The 21995-nt window shown below is 41.5% G+C and overlaps 2 protein-coding genes and 1 non-coding gene across 5 annotated transcripts in view; 1 reads left to right on the forward strand and 2 right to left on the reverse strand.

Moving 5' to 3' along the window:
- The window catches only part of LOC100563455 (uncharacterized), a 48450-nt gene that overhangs the window by 22612 nt on the left and 3843 nt on the right, over nt 1-21995 (reverse strand). For 2 of the 3 annotated variants that reach the window (XM_062971683.1, XM_062971684.1), the window contains exons 2-7: nt 13274-13366; nt 11348-11475; nt 8855-9001; nt 4636-4719; nt 4358-4525; nt 2509-2605 (exon numbers count right to left, since the gene is read on the reverse strand). In XM_062971683.1, the coding sequence (XP_062827753.1) occupies nt 2509-2605; nt 4358-4525; nt 4636-4719; nt 8855-9001; nt 11348-11475; nt 13274-13366 (717 nt within the window). Of the gene's footprint in view, nt 1-2508; nt 2606-4357; nt 4526-4635; nt 4720-8854; nt 9002-11347; nt 11476-13273; nt 13367-14388; nt 14448-17176; nt 17334-21995 lie in introns of those variants that run through there. The other variant, XM_008103557.3, reaches the window with a different exon arrangement.
- LOC134296528 (uncharacterized) overlaps nt 1-21995 on the reverse strand; it is a 334978-nt gene that overhangs the window by 3252 nt on the left and 309731 nt on the right. The window lies entirely within an intron of this gene.
- trnae-uuc (transfer RNA glutamic acid (anticodon UUC)) lies at nt 17535-17606 on the forward strand. The gene has a single exon. It is a non-coding gene; the product is annotated as a tRNA-Glu (tRNA).

Here is a 21995-nt window from a genome sequence, read left to right on the forward strand (position 1 = left end):
GATAGGGAAAAGGCAGAACTGCTTAATGCCTTCTTTGCCTCGGTCTTCTCACAAAAAGAAAGCCATCTTCAACCTCAGCAACATGGAATGGACGAAGGATTGGGGGAAATCCAACCCCAAATAGGGAAACAAGTTGTCCAGGAACACCTGGCCACTCTAAACGAATTCAAGTCCCCAGGGCCAGATCAGCTACATCCAAGAGTATTGAAGGAACTAGCGGAAGTTATTTCAGAACCACTGGCAATCATCTTCGAGAGTTCTTGGAGAACAGGAGAAGTCCCAGCAGATTGGAGGAGGGCGAATGTGGTCCCTATCTTCAAGAAGGGAAAAAAGAACGACCCAAACAATTACCGTCCGGTCAGCCTCACATCAATACCAGGCAAGATTCTGGAAAAGATCATTAAGGAAGTGGTCTGCAAACACTTAGAAACAAATGCGGTCATTGCTAATAGTCAACACGGATTTACCAAAAACAAGTCATGCCAGACTAATCTGATCTCTTTTTTCGATAGAGTTACGAGTTGGGTCGATACAGGGAATGCCGTGGATGTAGCGTACCTGGATTTCAGTAAGGCCTTCGACAAAGTCCCCCACGACCTTCTGGCAAACAAACTAGTAAAATGTGGGCTAGACAAAACTACGGTTAGGTGGATCTGTAATTGGCTAAGCGAACGAACCCAAAGGGTGCTCACCAATGCGTCGTCTTCATCATGGAAAGAAGTGACAAGTGGAGTGCCGCAGGGCTCCGTCCTGGGCCCGGTTCTGTTCAACATCTTTATTAACGACTTAGATGAAGGGTTAGAAGGCACGATCATCAAGTTTGCAGACGACACAAAACTGGGAGGGATAGCTAACACTCCAGAAGACAGGAGCAGAATTCAAAACGATCTTGACAGACTAGAGAGATGGGCCGAAACTAACAAAATGAAGTTCAACAGGGACAAATGCAAAATACTTCACTTCGGCAGAAAAAATGGAAATCAAAGATACAGAATGGGGGACGCCTGGCTTGACAGCAGTGTGTGCGAAAAAGATCTTGGAGTCCTCGTGGACAACAAGTTAAACATGAGCCTACAATGTGATGCGGCAGCTAAAAAAGCCAATGGGATTTTGGCCTGCATCAATAGGGGAATAACGTCTAGATCCAGGGAAGTCATGCTCCCCCTCTATTCTGCCTTGGTCAGACCACACCTGGAATACTGTGTCCAGTTTTGGGCACCGCAGATGAAGGGAGATGCTGACAAGCTGGAAAGCGTCCAGAGGAGGGCGACTAAAATGATTAAGGGTCTGGAGAACAAGCCCTATGAGGAGAGGCTTAAAGAGCTGGGCATGTTTAGCCTGCAGAAGAGAAGGCTGAGAGGAGACATGATAGCCATGTACAAATATGTGAGGGGAAGTCATAGGGAGGAGGGAGCAAGCTTATTTTCTGCTGCCCTGCAGACTAGGACACGGAACAATGGCTTCAAACTACAGGAAAGGAGATTCCACCTGAACATCAGGAAGAACTTCCTCACAGTGAGGGCTGTTCGGCAGTGGAACTCTCTCCCCCGGAATGTGGTGGAGGCACCTTCTTTGGAAGCTTTTAAGCAGAGGCTGGATGGCCATCTGTCGGGGGTGCTTTGAATGCGATTTCCTGCTTCTTAGCGGGGGGTTGGACTAGATGGCCCTTGAGGTCTCTTCCAACTCTACTATTCTATGATTCTATGATTCTATGATTCTAAAAATATCTTTTCACTTTCCCCCAACCTCAGAGCCACAAGTGCTGTTGAGTTGCAATTCCCATTATCCCCAGCCTGTATGGCAGATAATCAAAAGTGATAGGAGGCTTTATGCAAGAACATCTGGGGCCACAAACTGGGTAAAAACTAAAGAGCACTGATTACTATGTAAAACAAATTTTAGTTGGTTTTCTGTATCTACAGATTCTCTTTCCATAGATCCAACAGCCCTGTTAAGGCAACCATAAGACTGATGTGGCCCTCGATGAAAATGAGTTTGACACATCCCTGACCTAAGACAAGGAAGTACTGTTTCAGTCCTCTGGTCCTCAAGTATTAGAGCTTGAGTATTTTAAAAAGCAACCAGTATGTAGGGGATGATAGCCAGATGGGCTTAGGTATTTGAGCCTCTCTTGATATTTCTGTGTAGCCATCCACCGGATATGTAGATTGCTCTTCCCAGGTCTACTTTCTCCTTTTTTAAAGGAAGTCAATCAGTCTTCATTGATCTCTTTGTTACAGAAGACAGTTTTATGTGGAATCCTAAATTCATGATATCCATGCGCAAACAACCTTGATGCACAAGAGTCAGCTTTAGGAGCTTCTGTCCTGATGTTGAGGATTTTCTGAGAAAACACACCCAAATGTTTCCTTTTATTTTTATTGCAAGCATCCAGAGTAATTGCACCGGTTTCCACCATAAACTCATTGCATTAGTTCATTGCACTTTACAGACAGGGATACCAAGCATTTTTACCTTACGTTAGAAATAATTACTGTGTTAACACACCTAGAGGACAGGCCACAGCTGTGTCCACCATCAAAAGCATCCAACGCTGCTTGTAGTAGGTACTTGATCTCACTGAGGAGAAAGGAACCCCATTGACCTGGAATGACAAAAATATGCTCCTAACTCCATTTGCTGATCAAGCAGAACTACCAAGTCATCTAGGGTTTGGGACAGTTATTGCACCATGGCTTAAGTCTTGTATGGTAGTGTAAAGAAGTATGAATTTTAATTTACAGAAGCCATGTTTAACTGTTTTTAAAAGGGTTAATATTTCAGTTACTCTGCACCATGAGTTGGTTGCCATGGAGAAGGGGGCGGAACCAACTGGGTTAGCTGAAGAGAGAGTAGAATTTGGAGGAAAAGTCAGTCAGTCAATCAATGTGTCTGTGGTCAACGAACCACAGGGAAGTGTGGGCTCTGTTGAAGCTCAGGGAAAGCTGATCCTAAGTTAGAGGATCAGGGATAAAATAAGTTTGGTGACTTATTTTAAGGTAGTCTGTAATTGGAGGAATTGCAGTTAGGACTGATTCTCAGTTGGAGAATCAGGGTGGCTCAAAGGTTGGATTTGAGTCAATTTAAAATAAGTTTGGTGGCTTATTTTAAGGTAGTCTGTCTCCTGACTAGGAACAGATATTCTGTGATTGAAGTGGAATTTTAAAGTTTGAAACACCTCATTCTGTTATTGCAACTGTTAAGGAAAGTGCCTCTAAGTGAGAATTGTGACCATCAAACTTGTGCCTATAGCCGCCCCGAGCCCTAGGGGAGTGGCGGCATATAAGTTTAAATAATAAATAAATAAATAAATAAATAAATAAATAAATAAATAAATGTTATTGTTCCTTTAAACATCTTAGTCTCTGTCATACATACACACATCAAGAATAAACAACAACAAGAAGAATAAAAGTCTCCTCTCTAAGTAGCTAGTGGCTACGTATTCCTATAGTGGTGGCAAGAGTTGATAATCCCCTTAACATCTGGTGGCCGCATTATAAACATTTTTACCTCAGGTGGCAGCTTTTAAATAAAAACATGTTTAATAACTGGTGGCAGCGGATATCTATATATATAAAAGAGTGATGGCATCGCGGCGACCCACAAAACAACAAAACTACAGGCCCCCCAACCTCTAAATTTGACAACACAACCCATCATCCACGGCTCTAGGTTGATACAACAAAAAGAAAAGAAAAATAAAGTCCTAATTAGAGAGAGAGGAATAATTGCTTTTATCCAATTGCTGCCAGTTAGAAGGCTAAGCTCCTCTAACTTGGTTTCCTAGCAACCCAATAAAAAATAATAAAAAACACAAAAAAATAATTTAAAACACTAAAAAATTAATACAATAAAATACTATAATAACAGAAAATAACTAAAAAATAATACAAGAAAATAATAAAATATAAAAAATAAAAAGATAACTTACAATAAAATTAATTAAAAAATTTACAAATAACGTCAAATAAAAATTACACAACAATTTTTAACCAATACCACCACCACTTTGCCACAGCAATGCGTGGCTGGGCACAGCTAGTAAAATATATAATAATAACATCTTTATAATTGGTGGCAGTGGTGGGATTTCAAAAGGATTCCCCTCTGCATGAAAGAACCTCAGCCTTTCTTAGCTCTTCACAGGTAGAATTAAGTTTTGCTGTATAAAATAAATGCAATTATCCCATAGGTGTGTCAGAAATGTTGCTAGATCCTAAAATGGTGACCAGTGTTAAAATTGGGGTCCCCCAGGTCCAAAGTCAAGCTGAGTGACCTTAATCTCGTCCTTGGTCTGAATGACTTTCCATAACTGATGAGAGACTAATAGGTGTTCTGAAAACATGGCACGTACCTCCAACTTCTGAGCTTCTGTTGTATTGTAGGAAGACCTCAACACAATTCGCGTGTCTGTTGTGTTGATCCCGTAACCAACAGCATGAGCCTTATCAACCAGCATGGTTTTCTTGCCACTGTCCATGTGAAAGACAACTTGCCAAATAGAGGGGCTGCCTGCTTGGACCTGTGGTGGAGAGGACGGCAAGGTAGGAAGATACATCGTGGTTACTTAATCCTTCTGACGAGAAGCAATCCCAAATTTTGCAACCCATGATCAGGGAGAGGGAGATGTACTTCTGGAAAGGCAGATTCCCAGTCATCAGGCTGGTCTTGAAGAAAGCCATCTGGGATTGGTGGTACATCCATTCTAACAGAGACCTGGAAGAGGTAAAATACAAATGAGAGAGTCTCCACAGATATCTCCTTCATCAGATCCTTTATCTCTTTTCTATCTCACCATTGCAGAGAGAGAGTGAGAGAGTGTCTCTGGAGCAGAACCCTTTCTGGTCTTTATTATTATTATTTTTATTATTATTATTTTTTGCTTGTCCTGGTTGGCGGTCTGAAACCAAAGGCTTCGGCTGTGTGGCTCTTCATCCTCAGCCCTTTGTTATATTTCTATACTTTTCATTAAATTTAGAAACTGGAACAAGAATACTAGGAATAAATACCTGAGTAACATAGCTTGGCTTGGTGTGGGTGGTACCCTTTGGACAAAAGGTATATAGACCTTTTTAAAAAAAAAAAGCAGTATTCATGATTCAGATTACAGTTTAAGTAACCCTTACTCAAAATACTTGGCATCAAAGTATTTTGGATTATTTTCAGACTTTGGAATACTTTTTTATTTATAACACTAAAGGTAAAGGTTTCTCCTGACGTTAAGTCCAGTTGTGACCGACTCTGGGGGTTGGTGCTCATCTCATTTCTAAGCCGAAGAGCCAGCGTTGTACGTAGACACCTCCAAGGTCATGTGGCCGGCATGACTGCATGGAGTGCCGTTACTTTCCCGCCGGAGCGGTACCTATTGATCTATTCACATTTGCATGTTTTCGAACTGCTAGGTTGGCAGGAGCTGGGGCTAACAGCGGGCACTCATTCCACTCCCGGGATTTGAACCTGGGACCTTTTGGTCCACAAGTTCAGCAGCTCAGCGCTTTAACACACTGTGCCACCAGGGGCCCCTCATTTATAACACTATGTAACACAATTTTGCTCCTGGGTTATAAATGTCATTTCCTAATTGGTTCTATCATAAAAACAGGGAAAGAGTTTATTAAACTGCAAAAACTTTGTTTTTGTGGGACATCCTGCAGCACATTTTGCTATAGTTTTTCAATGAATATTTCATAGTCTTTTGACCCAATTCAACATGGTTTGTGGCAGAACCAAAAACGAAGATTCTGGAGTATAACAACTAATTCTAAAGTAAGGATCACACAATTAAACAGGAAATAACTCAAACCAGGAACAGATTTTTTTAAAAATTGTTACGTAGTATAATCAGATATCTTGGATGGTTGTCCATCACAGTCTTGGTGTTTCTACCCACTGCCTGAGACTGAAAGTAGAGGAAGAGGTAGCCTTGTAGCCAGGAGGCTGAAATACCATACATTAGTTTCCCCCTAAACAGATACTATCCTGCTGTTTTGTACTACAATGTTGACAATCCCAAACTATCAGGCTAGTTAGAAAATGTGGAGGTTGTAGTCAAATGCTACCATGTAGCTACATGGAGTTCCACACCAGTTTCAAATAATACAGCTCAGCCTTTTTAGCATACTCCAAACTTTTCAACAGACTTTCAAATCATGGATAGCTAAATTCATAGACTGTATTGATTCTGCAGTAACGTAAACGTGCTCATACGCTCAGAATTTGAGCATTGGATTATGACTCAGCCATGGAAACTCACTGGGTGACCTTGGGCAAGGCACACTCTTTCAGTCCTTTCAGAGGAAGGCAAAAGCAACCCTCCCTTGAACAATCTTGCCAAGAAAACTGCATGATAGGGTTGAAACAACTTGAAGGAACACAAAACCACTATATTTTAAATAATACTGTGCTACTCCTGGCCTGTTGCCTGCTTCCCGTTGGGGCATCTGCTGGTCCATAGGAAAACTGGATGCTGGGTTTAAAAGCTTTTGAGCTGATCTCAGTGTACTCCCCTTACATTTTTAGGCCTATTTTCTGTTGCTTCTGAGATTACTAGGCAGGGAACGCCCTACCATTAGGTAAAATGAGATGTCTGCCTCAGGCAGCTGGTTTTGAATTTCATGAACCAGGAAGTTCATTAATTTATTATTATATTTTTACTGTCAGGTAGGGAGAGATGCACGTACGGATCTTCTGCCTCCAGGGCCAAAATAATGTGAATAGCCTTGCATTTTATTCAGCTTATTGACTTGTTGGGCAAGAAGGTGCCATTGCAGGCAAGAAAATATCTGGAGTAGGCCCTGTCACCAAGTGGCACAGGTGTCACTCATATCTGGTCACTATGCTGCAATCTGATGAGAGGGGTTGGGTTCAAAATCAAGTTTTTGATAACAGCATCATTCTTTTTTTTTTTTAACTAAAAATAATTATACTTTAACCCTTATGATGTCAAGGATATCTAGATTAGATTACAAGGTGTACTTTATTACAAAGGATGTCCTTATTTGAGAATCAGAAAGCGTGTTCCTTGTAGGACTGACAAGTGTCCCTTATTAGAAGGCATATTCCTTATTTGGCAGGCTTTTCCTTGTGTATAAATTGCACAAGATGCCAAAAAATCCTGAATTTGAAAGTGAGGGACCACCATACAGATAGAAATGTGGTGGGGGGGGGGGGGGGCAGGCTGGTAAACAGCTGCTGCAATAAATCACTCTGACCATGAGGTCATGAGTTCGAGGCCAGCCCATGGCGGGGTGAGCACCCGTCAATTAAAAATAAAATATAGCCCCTGCTTGTTGCTGACCTAGCAACCCGAAAGATAGTTGCATCTATCAAGTAGGAAATAAGGTACCACTTATAAAAGTGGGGAGGCAAGTTTAACTAATTTACAACATTGGAACGAGGAAGTGAGGAAGTGCCATCAGAGTGGATGATGAAGCAGCTGCTCCCCCCTGTGGCCAGAATCGAACATCCCCTCAGGAGAAGGTTAAATTGCCTCTGCGTCTGTCTGTCTGTTGTCTCTGTCTCGGTTCGATGTGTTTATGGTCATTGAATGTTTGCCCTATATGTACATAATGTGATCCGCCCTGAGTCCCCTTCGGGGTGAGAAGGGCAGAATATAAATACTGTAAATAAATAAATAAATAAATGTGTGCCTTCTGTATTTTACAAATGTAGACAACTTGCTAATTTTACAAGACATACACATGGATGTGTTGACTAATAATAATAACAACAACAACTTTATTCTTATATCCCACCCCATCTCCCCAAAGGGGCAATTTACATAGGGAACAAGCCCAGTAAAATGAAATTAAAATATAACACCATAAAATACATTGCATTACAATAATTTACAAAATGTATAAAACATCATAAACACATAAACCATCAACAACAACCACCAGTAGCCAAACTGAAATCAATACTATCATCCGACACTCAGGTGGAACACAAAATTGCTAATAACTACTTTCGGATTGCCAACTTTGCATTTCAAGAATGTCAGTTGTCCATTATTGTTATTGTGAAAATCTAAATTTTGACACATGCAACCAACACTTGAGAAGATCCCCCAAGGCAGTACTGATACAATGCAAGGAATGGGAAAAGACATCTGTGGAAAAACTCCACACAGAATCAGTGCAATAGTACAAAAAGTCTCAAGAATAAATTTTGCATCTTTTATGCAAGTGGCAGCATTTGACTTTCCTTAGCACAGCCTTTGGCTTTGTCTAGATTGTATAACCTGGTGTGCTTCTGTAACAGAGTCCAATCCTAAAATTAATATCCTTAGTAGATAATGTTTCCGTAACTGAGTTTTTGAACAATATATGTATTTATTTATACTTATTGCTTCAAAGCAAATTTCTTACACTGTCTCCTCCCATTAGGGATAACACAAGACATTGTGCTGTCTGGTCCAAGCCACATTCTGTATACAGAAACCCACTGGACTAGCAGTTGAGCTTGATTTTAGTGTTTTCAGAGGGACCAGGGTTTCCACCACATCAGAAGGAGCAGACAGTGTGAGATATAGAGCTTTGTCCTTCCAGAGAGGGAAACGATGGTGGACCCTCAGGAAAATGAGCTAAGGAGCAACCGTTGCTGCCCCACCAATATTAGCTACATCAGACAGTTGCCTCATTTTGCTTTATGTTAGATTTGGTCCCATCTCCTGTGTCCTACTCAGACTCCATTTATCCACAACAACAGCCATGCTAGAGAGGGCATATGTCAAAACCCAGTCAGAGTTTACCAAGACAGTGCCTTTTGACTCCCAAACCAGACAACCATGATTTTGAGGCTCACTCTTTATGCTTTTAAGGCCATCCAGTTGGTTTTCTCATGAACTTACCTCCATATAGTTTGTCTCACAGACGATCTCTCTAGGTTGCCAAGGGCCATAGGAACAGCTCACTGGGACATTGAGCACGACAGCACCACGCATCTCCGGATTCATTCCTGCCATGATTTGTATGTTCAGAGTGAAATGTTGGTCATCCTGAAGATGTGTGGAGGAAAGAGTACAGGAATACCTCAGTCAACAAAGCCCTAACAAAGAAGCTCATTTTTATTATGTCTTTTGATGCCTACTCCTTCTCATTCTCTGTCTAGCTGGAAGTTTGAAACAGTTGCTAGGTGGTCTGTTAAACCATCCCTTCAAAAGTCAGAATCATAAGAAAAGTGGAGGTTGGTGAAAGAAAAGATCATCCCTGGATTCATTTTTTAAGAAGTCTTCAAGTGATCCTGGTCCTGCCATGAGGTCAACCCCATGAATGAGAGTCCTCCCAGTCACCTGTTATCGCCAGACCTATTCATCAAGGGCTATAGATTTCTTGTGTCTATCCACCTGCAATGTGGACTGGGATATTTGGAAACAAGGCATATTCAGAAACTAGAATGAAAGTTAGGTGCTGAAGGCTTTTTGAGATAAAGGAGATGGGAAAAGTAAGGAAAGATCAATGGGCAAGAAATAAAGCAGGTGCAAGCACAGTGGTTTGAGAATTGGACTATGGCCGTAGAGCTTAATTCCCCACTTGGTCATGTAAACCCATGGGATGACCTTGGGTGAGTTATACACTGCTATGATAGAGACACCATAAGTTAGAAACAGCTTAAAGGCTAGCAACAACAACCAAAAACACCACGGGTGGGGACACTTGGCCCTCCTGATGTTTTGGCCTCTAGACCCTATCAGCTCCATTTAGCATGGCCAAAGCTGTCCAAGATATGGGGTAAACATTCCCTGTCACTGTGCTAGACTAATGCATCTGTGAGGTAAGTCCTATGATATGCAATCACTGCACCCAATTTACATATTTTATAGTAGGTGTCAGATGATGCCATCTTCTGTTTAAAACTTTCTCATTTTTCTAACCACTTCTCTATTTTTTCACAAAATAAAAAATGGAATAGTTACACAATGAGGAATAGCAGTAGTTCTCCATCTCTCTAGAAAAATCAGAAGTTAGCATTGTGTGGGCTTTGTGACAGATCTGAATTATTCTTTTGTGGATGAGTTTTTGGAAGTACATGCACTCCTGCTCCGTCCCAGCCTTACACCACAGTAACTCTGGAAAAGAGCTGGGAATCATGTGGCTTTCATGATGCTGAACTCAAGATCCCATCAGTTCTTGCTGGCATAGCCAACGGCGATGGATTCAGAGAGCTGCAGTGCAACAACATCTGGAAGTTTGCATAATTCCCAATCTTCTTTAAGACTTTAGGCCAGGACTTGTGTAAACAGGAGTTGTCTGTAACTATTCAACAGGTTCCAAGGCTGAAGAGCACAATCCTGGATGTGTGCAGAGCATCTTTCCTTGGCAACAGAGGAAGCAAAGCTTCTGCTGCAGTCTTCCCTAAACCTGATGCCGGGCAAATGTTTTGGATTGCAACTCCAAACATTCCCGAACTTGGGCCATGCTCATCAGACAGGTGAGGGGAAAGCAGAGGGAAGTGTCCTCCTTCATTTCCTGCCATCTTTCCCCATCTTCTGGGATGGCCAGATATCCCACGTCGTTCTCCATCCTTTCCCGTCTTTTCCCCACTTTCTGCCCATTTTCAGCAAATAGGAGTCAAGGTGCTAGTCTTCTCTTCTCTCTGCACTGGCAACATGGATTCCCATAGACAGCCACTGGAAGTGGCTGTGTGTCATTGGATGACCTTCGTGGGACTCCATTTTGCCAGTGCCTGGAAACAGAGAGAAAAAATAAAGAAGACTATGTCTGATAAGATAGTAAGATTGATTAGAACGAGAATCTGAAGGTCACACTGAAGACCACTCTGGAACACGAATTTCAGTTTCAGTGGGACCGACCTACAACAACACAAGCCATCTTTGATGCTAAACATGATGGATAATACATGGGTTGGACCCATGGCTTCTTTAATCAAGAAAATATACAAGAGGAGGATGAATTTAGGAGCTCATAAAGCTTAGCACTTTAACACAGCTAAGGCTTTGCAGAAGGTAAAAGAGCAGTACTAGATTATTGCTCACAAATGGTTACTAAAGACCAAGGACTGCCACATATTGCCCTTCAGAATGTTTTAGTAACCAGGGAGAATTTTTCTGAATTTTTCTGCTAACGTCTTTTTAATATAAACGTTTCTCTTAGGTCTAAAATGGGCTAACCGCCCGCCCCCACCCAAATGTTTCCAAAAGGTCCCACACCTCTAGAGGTCATTGGGGCCACAATACAGTCCTGGAGGCAACATGAGAGCAACAGGCCACACTTTGGCCAAAGGTCTAACTGAAGAATTTGTCATAATTCATTGTAAGGGTAGCTCCACAAGCATTCCAGAAGTCTGCCTCATTTCCTGATGACGTTCGCACATCCGTACATACCACCGTCTGAGCATAACAGCCCAGCAGGGAGGCCCGGAGCTCAATGTTTCCCCAGACGTCCCGGAAGATGGTGTATCCACATCTTGTAGCCTGGACTTCATCTATCAGCCAAGGCCTGCCAAACTTGTCTGAAAGAACAAACATTTGGACCATTCAGGAAAGGGGCAATAATGTCAGAGGATTCATCTAGATTAAGGGATTCTGGGGAAAAAATTGAGCCTACTTAAAAAGACTGATCTGTGCCAGTACCCACCATTCATTTATCACTTCCAATTCAAGGTTCATACACTCTATCTTTTCACAGATGTAAACAAGGACAATGCAGCTGAGCAACTTTAAAGTGGTTAGGATAGGAAAGATTATTTATACTTAATGACTCCATATAAATAAGTGATAACAATATGGAAGTATACACAAGCCAGGAAATCACAGAATTGGAAGACATTGCATGGACCATCTAGTCCAGGGTTCCCCAAACTAAGGCCCGGGGGCCGGATGCGGCCCTCCAAGGCCATTTACCTGGCCCCCACCCTAGTTTTAGACTTAGGCTCACCCAAAGTCTGAAATGACTTGAAGGCACAACAACAATCCTACTTGACTATCTCATTGGCCAGAAGCAGGCCCACACTTCCCACTGAAATCCTGATAAGTTTACAGTATGTTGGTTAAAATTATTTTTATTTTTAAATATTGTATTGTTTATTCATTTACCAATATTGTAAATGAAATATTGTAATAATATCATATATTGTAATAAAAAATAAATATTGTGTATACATATAATATTGATAATAAATATTTTAATGTAATACAATATAATATTTATTTATTTATTTATTTATTTATTACAGTATTTCTACCCCACCCTTCTCACCCAATAGGGGACTCAGGGTGGCTAATAATAATAATACAATATAATAATATTGTATAATATAATGATATTAATTATATATTATATATTAAATGTAATATTACTAATAATATTACGGTATAATGGTATAGTACAATATAGTAATATATAATGCTAATCTTGTGCTATGCTAATAATATAATATATTGTATGTACATACAATTTGTAAGCCGCTCTGAGTCCCCTTCGGGGTGAGAGAGGGTGGGGTATAAATGTAATACATAAATAAATAAGTAATTGTTGCTGGGGTTTGTTTTTTGTTTTTTTGCACTACAAACAAGTCATGTGCAGTGATCATAGGAATTTGTTCATTTTTTTTCATTGATAATTTGGCCCCTCAACAATCTGAGGGACCATGAATCGGCCCTCCACTTAAAAAGTTTGAGGACCCCTGATCTAGTCCAACCCCCTGCGATAAGGAAAAGCACAGTCAAAGCACCCCCGACAGATGACCATCCAGCCTCTGTTTAAAAGCCTCCAAAGAAGGAGCCTCCACTTCACTCCAAGGCAGAGAGTTCCACTGCTGAACAGCTCTTTGGCTACAGCAATTTGCTTTTGCCTCAGTGGATTGGGAAGGGCAAGATTCAATCTCATTTTCTCCTTTATACCTGCTAAGTTAATTGAGTGCAAACTCAGTCTGCAGCAACTGAAGTAATTTGAGGACAAAGGCAAGGAGAGAGCAACTGGAACATTTAAAAAGCAATGGAAGAAGTGGGATGGCAGAGAATTAATTGGGACTGCTCCTGCCAAATCAGGGCAGTTTGAGACTATGAAGGTTGGGGTGCTTTTGGAGGAAAGGCCATGTGGATTCATGGTGATAAGAAGAAGCATTCTGTACCAATAGGAAACATAATACAGCTTCTGAGTAAGATGCTAGCTAATGTTTCTTTAAGAAGACTAAGACCAACAGGATGAACCCATTTCTGACCCCTGTCCCAAACAGGCCTTGGAGAACCTTGGTTGTTTCAGGATGAAAGCATCTCTCCATCAGAACAGAAAGAAGATAGGAGGCTCACCAATTGCAGAAAAGCTGATGTATTTGTTCTGGAAATAGTCCGAATTCAGTTTGAGTCTGGCCAAACTACCCAGACATTCCACTTCTACCTGACCTAGAAGAGGAGAAAAACAAAGGACTCATTAATGAACCTGGCTCTCATCTAGATCATGTTGTTGTGGGAGCAACGGGTAACAGCCATGGCCACAACACACCAAGTGAAACCACTCCTGTAAGTGTTTGGCAGGCCTAGGGTGCATCTACACTGTAGAATTATTGCATTTTGACATCACTTAAATGGCTCAATGGATCCTGCCGTGGCACTGTGGGTTAAACCTTTTCAAGGATTGGTGACTTGAAAGTTGGGTTGCTGACCTGAAGGTTGAGGGTTCAAATCCAACCCGGGGAGAGCACAGATGAGCTCCCTCTGTCAGCTCCATCTCCATGTGGGGACATGAGAGAAGCCTCCCACAAGGATGGTAAAAACATCAAAAACATCCGAGTGTCCCCTGGGCAACGTCCTTGCAGACGGCCAATTCTCTCACACCAGAAGTGACTTGCAGTTTCTCAAGTCACTCCTGACATGAAAAAAATGGCTTAATGTAACAAAATCATGTCAGATGTCATTTGGGATTCCAAAGGAAGAAAGGTATCTTAAGTGTGTATTTAAAAGAAGAGCTCTGAAATTTTACTTCTGGGAGAAATTTCTGGTCAGTCCAAAGGTAATTTCCCAAGCTCTAGAAAATAGTCCCTTTGAATAAGCAGTTCAGCATTGAGTGATTCCATTAAGAAGCAAATGTTTTTCCACTTTCCACCTAAACTGCTCTCACTAAGATGAGAGTTTTAGGATTTTTAAAAGCACATATCTTAAAATGGAAATATTCTGTATTCCCTTATCTGTGCCTGTTGTGAGAGTCATTGTGTTGTAGCAGCTTCAACAGTGGACTAGGACACTTGGAAATCAGGATTCAAATCCCTGCTTGGCCATTTAAACCCATTTGGGTTAATCGCACCCTTTTCGCCTCATAGGATGGCAAAGCCAAATCCACTCTGAACAAATCTTGCCAAGAAAAGCCTATAATAAGTTCATTTTATGAATATAAATTGGAAATGACTTGAAGGCACCTAACAACATACCTGTTGTAGGAAGAAACTGAAGCCACGCTTGAGGAAGCAGAAAGGCAACAAGGAAGAGCCTGAAAAGTAATTCAGCCAGGAAAAAGGACATGCAAGTAAATTGACATATTATCTTTCTCCAAAACACACTACCCTATTAATAAAAATGGTATGGCGATCCAATCCTGGCCCTGCTGTTAAAACAGATTGCGGAAAATACTTCAGGTAACAGATGCTGTGGAGCAGTTCTACAACTCACCTATTGCTTTGCATTGGAGGACACATCTCAGTGTGCCAAACAGTCCCCTTTGTAACCTTGAGCTACCTGCCACCTTCAGATGTGGCAGAAAATACCATCCCCCAGAAACAGTATTGAAATTTACTCTTCTGTAAGTAGAAAAGGGAAGACTACTTTGTCTTCTACATATAATTTGGGGAAGTTATTTTGGACTATAATTCCCATAACCCCACAACGGTCACATCTACATTTGAATACCAGCAACATATTGGCTTTCAAACATCTGAGCAAAGTGGGTTGCAACCCATGGGCTGAACCGATTGTTCTAGGAACCATGCAACCCTCCAGATGTCGGTGAACTACAACTCCCAGCAGCCCCTTTGCTTTCATAGTCAATGGGGGACAACACTGGGTGTTGTAGTCCTGTTGGAGATAACAACATTCTCAAACCTCCTCTATTTAATGTTTTGTCAGTTTTATAATGTGTTGGTACATTTCTGAAGTGTATGTCTTATTTGGTTTGTAGTTTTCTTAGCTCTAAGTACTCGAAGCTGTGGGAGGGGCTGCAGACCATGTGACTGGTTCAGTGACAGTTTAGAATGTTTGTTAAAAGGATGACAGAGGACAGTTGAGTCTGTTTGAGTGCAGAAGCCAGTGTCAGGAGTTAGAAGACAGCTGAGGCTTGGGTCTGTTTGAGTGCAGAAGCCAGTGTCAGGAGTTAGAAGACAATTGAGACTTGAGTCTGTTTGAGTGCAGAAGCCAGTGTCAGGAGTTAAGACAGTTGAGGCTTGAGTCTGTTTGAGTGCAGAAGCCAGTGTCAGGATTTAGAAGACAGTTGAGGCTTGAGTCTGTTTGAGTGCAGAAGCCAGTGTCAGGATTTAGAAGACAGTTGAGGCTTGAGTCTGTTTGAGTGCAGAAGCCAATGCTAAGAGTTAAAGACAGTTGAGGCTTGAGTTTGTTTGAGTACAGTAGCCAATGTTAGAAATTAGAAGTCAGTTGAGACTTGAGGTCCTTGGAATTAGACTATTATAAAAGAGTAATATAGTTTTGAAAAGACTGATAAAGGCTATAAGCTAAAGATACAAACTGAAATGCTTTAAAGTTTAACCTGACAAGAAATGTACCTGTATATTTATTTAAATACATGAAGTTGTGAGTAAAACAAACATGTTATTTTAATGAAGTCTACTTGAATCCTTGTCTGCTGAGAGCATGGAATAGAAACAAGATATTTATGTGCCCAGTGATCATCCATTATCCAATAAACTCAAGGAACACTCCTGAAACTCTACTATCCAATAGGTTATGATCCTAACAGGTCATAATCCCCAATAGGTTTTGATCCTAACAGGTCATAATCCATTAGCCCAAGAAGTCCTACAACATTTGGAGAACTCCACTCCATTCCACCCAACCGCTGTCACTGCCAGTCCCAATTAGAGTGGACCTATTATCTGAGATCTCACATAACTTCAAAACATCATAAATATCCACCTATGGAGTCATATGGCTATATCAATATTCAATCCCTGTGGTTGGCAACACATTGTGAAATTGCAATGCATAATATGAAAGGCATCTTACAGCACGTTAGAGAGAATTAAGTTGGTAGCATAAGCTTTCACAGACTTGTAAGTCTACTTTCTCAGAAGTAAAGCCATAATACAAAAGCAATATCCATTTATACACTACTGTGTACTTTCTGCAATATGCAGAACTCCCCTTACATTCCTGATGGCTGAATGCAACAGTTGATCAAAAAATCTGACTCTTGGGTCATTCCATGCCAAGTGGTATAAACCTTCCCACCATCATGTCTCCAGTTAGCTATCTACCACAGAGAGTCTTCCAGTGGTTCTCAACCTGTGGGTCCCCAGGTGTTTTGGCCTACAACTCCCAGCAATCCCAGCCAGTTTACTAGCTGTTAGGATTTCTGGGAGTTGAAGGCCAAAACACCCGGGGACCCACAGGTTGAGAACCACTGAGATAAGGGGTATAGATCAACACTACTGCATTTAGAGACCTCAAATTTTGGGAAACTTAGTTTAACATCTGACTGGTGCTACAGCAAAATTGGAGAACATGATAGTGGGAACTTTTTTGAATTTTAGACCCTTTGGCAAGGAATGACCCTCTTCTGATGTGGCACAGCTCACACCTACCACTATCATAAAAGCCATAGATTTTAGCAGCATTGACTCCCCATTCAGGTCCACAAATGCTAGGAAAAAAGTCCCAAAAGTCTGAGAGTGCTAAAAATTCTCTCCTGGCTTATCTTTGAAAATGGGTATAACAAGTATGTGTGCATCTACACTATAGAATTAATGCTGGGATTTGGGTTTGCATTATTTGGCAGAGAAGGCTAAAGACCTTGTAAATCTACAACTCCCAGGATCCCATAGCATTGGCCATGGCAGTTAAAGTGGTGCCAGGCTGCATTAATCCTACAGTACAGACACAACCTTAGCTGTATCTCGCTTCCTCCCCACTGATTAGTTGGTCTGATCTTTGTAAGGTTACAGCTCAGCTTAACCTTTGGCTCGGCATCTCTAAGCTTTCCCCAAAACTCACCTTATTGCAAGACACCACCCCATTTTGCCTGGATATTGATGGCTCAGGGTGTGCAAGGCAATAAAATCCCTCCAGAATGCACTCACGGGTCTCCCCCCTCCCCTCGCGCAAAAACAACTCCAGAGGAGAGTTTAAACCGGCTTTTAAAGCTCTAGGCCCCATAGTTTTGCAGGTGTCTGCATTTAAGCACTCCTCCCCTGATCTCCCTGCATGACCCTCATAGGAGTAAAAGAGGAAGATCCTCATTCATCCACGTTGCACGTTCCCCTTTATCCGATAGATGGCGCACAAGAGCAGCCCTCGTGGAGGATTGCTTTCGGTCTTGACCCGAGCAGAGAAATTACATGCAACGCGTCCTTCCCATATGGTCTAGCGGTTAGGATTCCTGGTTTTCACCCAGGCGGCCCGGGTTCGACTCCCGGTATGGGAAAGATCAACTTTTTTTTTAGCTTGAAACAAAACATGCTTTTCTCTGAAGGGGGATTTTGAAACCTTGATACCATTCATATTATATTATGTGTCAACTCTATGCCTGTTGTTTAATCCTCCCCTTGGTCTTTCTGTCCTAAATCAATCTTTGCTTTCCATTAAAGCACGAGTTAGTGTGTATTCATATCTGACATCCCCTCCCAATTTTTATGAGCATTGATTCTAGGGCAGCTCTCAACACATATAAATACAGACAAAATACGTAAGAACAGTGTTTCCAAATGCTTCCATAACTTGATTATACCTTACAACAATTTGTAAACAAACTGGTGCTCACATGTTTTATGCCATCCTGAAGTCCATGTTTGGGAATTATATGACCCTGCGGATGTTGTTAGACTGCAGCTATCAGCAACACCATTGGTGAGATATAATGGGAGTTGTAGTCTCAACATCGACTGCAAGTACAATGAAACATCCCCCTCTGTGCAGGTTCTGCTGGTTATAGATCTCTGGGGGAGATCGGATGGCCATCTGATGGGGGTGCTCTAATTGTATGTTCCTGCATGGAAGGGAGTTGGACTGATCCAGGCCCTTGTGGTTTCGGTCAACTGGCTTAGGGCCCTTCCACACAGCCCTATATCCCAGAATATCAAGGCAGAAAATCCCACATTATCTGAGTGTGGACTCAGATAACCTAGTTCAAAGCAGATCTTGTGGGATTTTCTGCCTTGCTATTCTGATATATAGGGCTGTGTGGAAGGGCCCTTATTTTATTATTCTTAAGAAAGTAACTTTTATTTTGAAAGGGGTAACTCTGCTTTATGAGGGAGATGTGAGATAAAAAGGATGATGAAGTCAGCCATGGGCCCTTCCACACGGCCATATAACCTAGAATATCAAGGCAGAAAATCCCACAATATCTGCTTTGAACTGGGTTTTCTGAGTCCACACTGCCATATATTCCAGTTCAAAGCAGATAATGTGGGATTTTATTCAGCTGTGTGGAAGGGACTTCAGAAGCTAAGTTGGCTAACTGAGGCTGTCATACTTCGGCCATATCATGAGAAGACAGAACTCAAGAGAAAAGTCAATAATGTTTGGTGAGGCACAAGGCAAAAGGAAAGGAAGAAGATCAAATTATATATGGATGGACCCAATCAAGGAAGCCACGATCCTGAGTCTGGATGCTCTGTGCTGGGATGGTGAGGAGAGAGTAACTTGGAGGTGTCTCTTGAGATTGCCATAAAAACAACTTGAGAGCAATTCACAACAAATGCCTTTTCCTACCTCCACCCCAAGATGAAGACAGTCACCTGCTGAATATCATCTTGCAGGTTAGGTGGGCATCTCACATGAGTGTTTTGGTTATGCTTTCTTGCATGGAAGGGAGTGGACTAGATGGTTTTTGTTGTCCTTTTCCAAATGTGGTATTCTAATTGGTCTAAACCTCTTTTAGTGCCATCTAAATTGGCAACCATTGTATTTGGGGCTCATAACTGAGATACCATGTTGGGAATTCACACTATAAAACATCTGCTCATCTGGGGACTCACTCATCCAAAGAGAACAATTCAAATCCAGAAAAAGATGGGATATTGTCAAGCAGTTTATCAACACAGTTGGAGTGCTGCTTTGAATTATTGGTTTTGCAAGGATGAGGATTATAAGAGTAATATTAACAGGACTATATTCCCACAGTAATCTCAAGGCAGGCGGGATGGTTGGTTGCTGTTGCATGCCTTCAAATCATTTCCAATTTATAGTGACCCCAAAATCAACCTTTCTTAGCAAGATTAACTCAGTGGTTGTTTGCCATTACTTTCCTCTAAGGCTGAGTGACTTACCAAAAATCATCCTGTGGGTTTCCATAGTTGAGTGGACATTTGAAATCTGGTCTCCTAGAGATCTACTCCAGCACTCAAACCACTTCTTCATACTAGATATTAGAAATTAGATGGTTTATAATTGTGAAAAGGGGGGTGAAATCACGTGAACCTCCATAGGTTGTTGAACTACTATTTCCATTATACTTCCACGTGGGCTGCACTAGCTAGGGCTGATAAGAATTACAATTCCACCATACCTGGAAGGTACAATGGTTTCCACCAGGAAAGAAGGGGAGGAGAGGGATAAAGAGAAGAAGATACTGATGGCATTGCTTAGGGAAGCCCTGGCTCTGAAGCGCTCTAACTGGAGGTCAGCTGTGATTAGCAGTGCTGTGGAATTTGAAGAGGCATGAATGGAGGAGAAAGGGAGAAACGTGCCAAGAGGAAGGCGCATCAAGCCAATCCTGACCGGAACCGCCTTCCTTAACATGCGGGTCAAGAATACGGCTCTACAGTCATCTACGTATCCACCACCAGGACACTGCATTTGGAAGGCCATCATACTCAGGCAATGAGGGATTGCCTAAGTAAGAGAAGCTTAGGTCTACATGTGTGTCCTATAGGACTATAATTCCTAAAGACTGAGATGTGACATGGGAGTCATCTTTACATATTTGAATAAATGCCATGAAGAAGATGAAGAAAGCATGTGCTGGTCCAGAGATGAGAATACACACCATCTATTACATAAGTTCTAGCAGAGACTATACACTTATTGTGACTGTAGTTACAAATCTGTATAGGACGGATGTCCACATGCTATCCTGGGAATCATAGTCCAAAAATATGTTTTCTATGTTATTTAAAAGTACGTGAAAAAGCCTCTATTTACATAGAGATAGTACTGAAAAGCTCTCTGTAGATGTGGACAGATACTATTATGATAAAATGTTATTTCAAACCACCACCCTCCTGTCCTATGCTTCCTCTAGTCTTTAAAGAAATGTTATTTCTTTAAAGAAAGGAGTGTAGAAAAGAGGGTGGTGGTGCTAAATGAGCAAAGTGAAAAGACACAAAGTACAGAATGCAGCCCATTAGCTACACATAGTGAGTTTGAGAAATGTCTTGGTTTTGCAGTTTGCCTCATGCCGTTAAATCAAATTGCAGAACATATTGTCAATTGTCTGCTTGACAAATCACACGCACCCTTCAACTGTCCTGATTTGGCAAGAACAGACCCAATTAATTCTCTGTTGTCCTACTTTTGCAGCTACTCTCAAAATGTCCAGTTACTTTCTCCACTTCTGAGTTCTGAGCTCAAAATGCAAATGTAATTTAACTAACTGCTGCAAGAGGAGAGGGAACGATTTTTTTTCTTTACTGGAGGTTCAGACAAAAGCAAACTGCTGCATCTCTTAGCTTCTGTGTTCTTCCTCATTAAGAGCTTGATTACACGTTGGTCTTGGCTACATGTGTCTTGGTTTACAGCTCTAAAGTGTTGCAAGGTATGATTGCAAAACAGCCCTCAGGTATATTAACTTTTAAAATGGCAGCCTTATATTTTGGGCCATTGAGCTGGCTGGGCACCATTTGGCTTAATGCTTAATTTTTTCCTGCTGCCCGGTGGCTGACAGATGCCCTGTGTGTAGCTGAGTTGGAGGGAAAGACACTTTGTGCCCAACTGAAAGGCAGAAAGGAATTCATTGGCATCCTACCACAAGTTGTGATCAAAGTTTTGCAGGACCTTGGGTGGCACATTCAGCTTGTTATGTTCCCTTTTTGCAAAGCATTCAGTGGACAAAGTAGGTCAAGCCCATGCAAACTGGGCAGTAAATGCGCTATAAGGATGACATTCCTTCACTGGTACATTGGGATTGAAAAACTAGATTTCTGGCATCTGCCACTGAATGTTTGAGGTCACAAATGATCATGGGGGACCAGGGAATAATTCTTGGTGCTCATATCTTCATTGCACCTCCAAAGAAGCTGATTTAGGTTGAGATACATTTGGTTAGCTTAGGAGTTGGGCATCTAGGAATAGCCCAGACGGCAAAACAAGACCCACCTTCATATTTCCTTCTTGCCCAGGAGTGTCTGACCAATAACATACATCTTGCTTGGTTGTTCTAGTGCCTTTTAGATTGGGAAGGACACTTTGTACACATGGAGGAAGTCAACCCAATCACTTGCTAATATCTACAGGTCAAGTTGCTCTTAAAAGCACAGTAACTGAGGTCAGCAAACAATTGGCAAAACTGTTCAATGTTTCTGCTTAAATCTCTTTTCTTGTTGTCTGTATCTTTCCCTCACCCTTTCCTTGTCAGGTCTGGAGAATTGGGATCCCTTCAAACTTTGTTGGTTCTTGATTCCTAACGGTGAAAGATGTAATTTGTTCTTGTGTTTCTTCAAGTTGTTTCTGGCAACCTTTAGGCAAATCTATCATGCCTACCTATTCCACTATGTAATAAAATTTAAAAATGTATCTGTTCCTGGTTTGAAAGTGTTATTTCCTGTTTAATAGTGTGGTATTTACTTTGAAAGTAGTTGTTATACCCCAGAAA

The sequence above is a fragment of the Anolis carolinensis genome, chromosome 2, assembly GCF_035594765.1.
Source record: "Anolis carolinensis isolate JA03-04 chromosome 2, rAnoCar3.1.pri, whole genome shotgun sequence".
Lineage (NCBI taxonomy): Eukaryota > Metazoa > Chordata > Lepidosauria > Squamata > Dactyloidae > Anolis > Anolis carolinensis.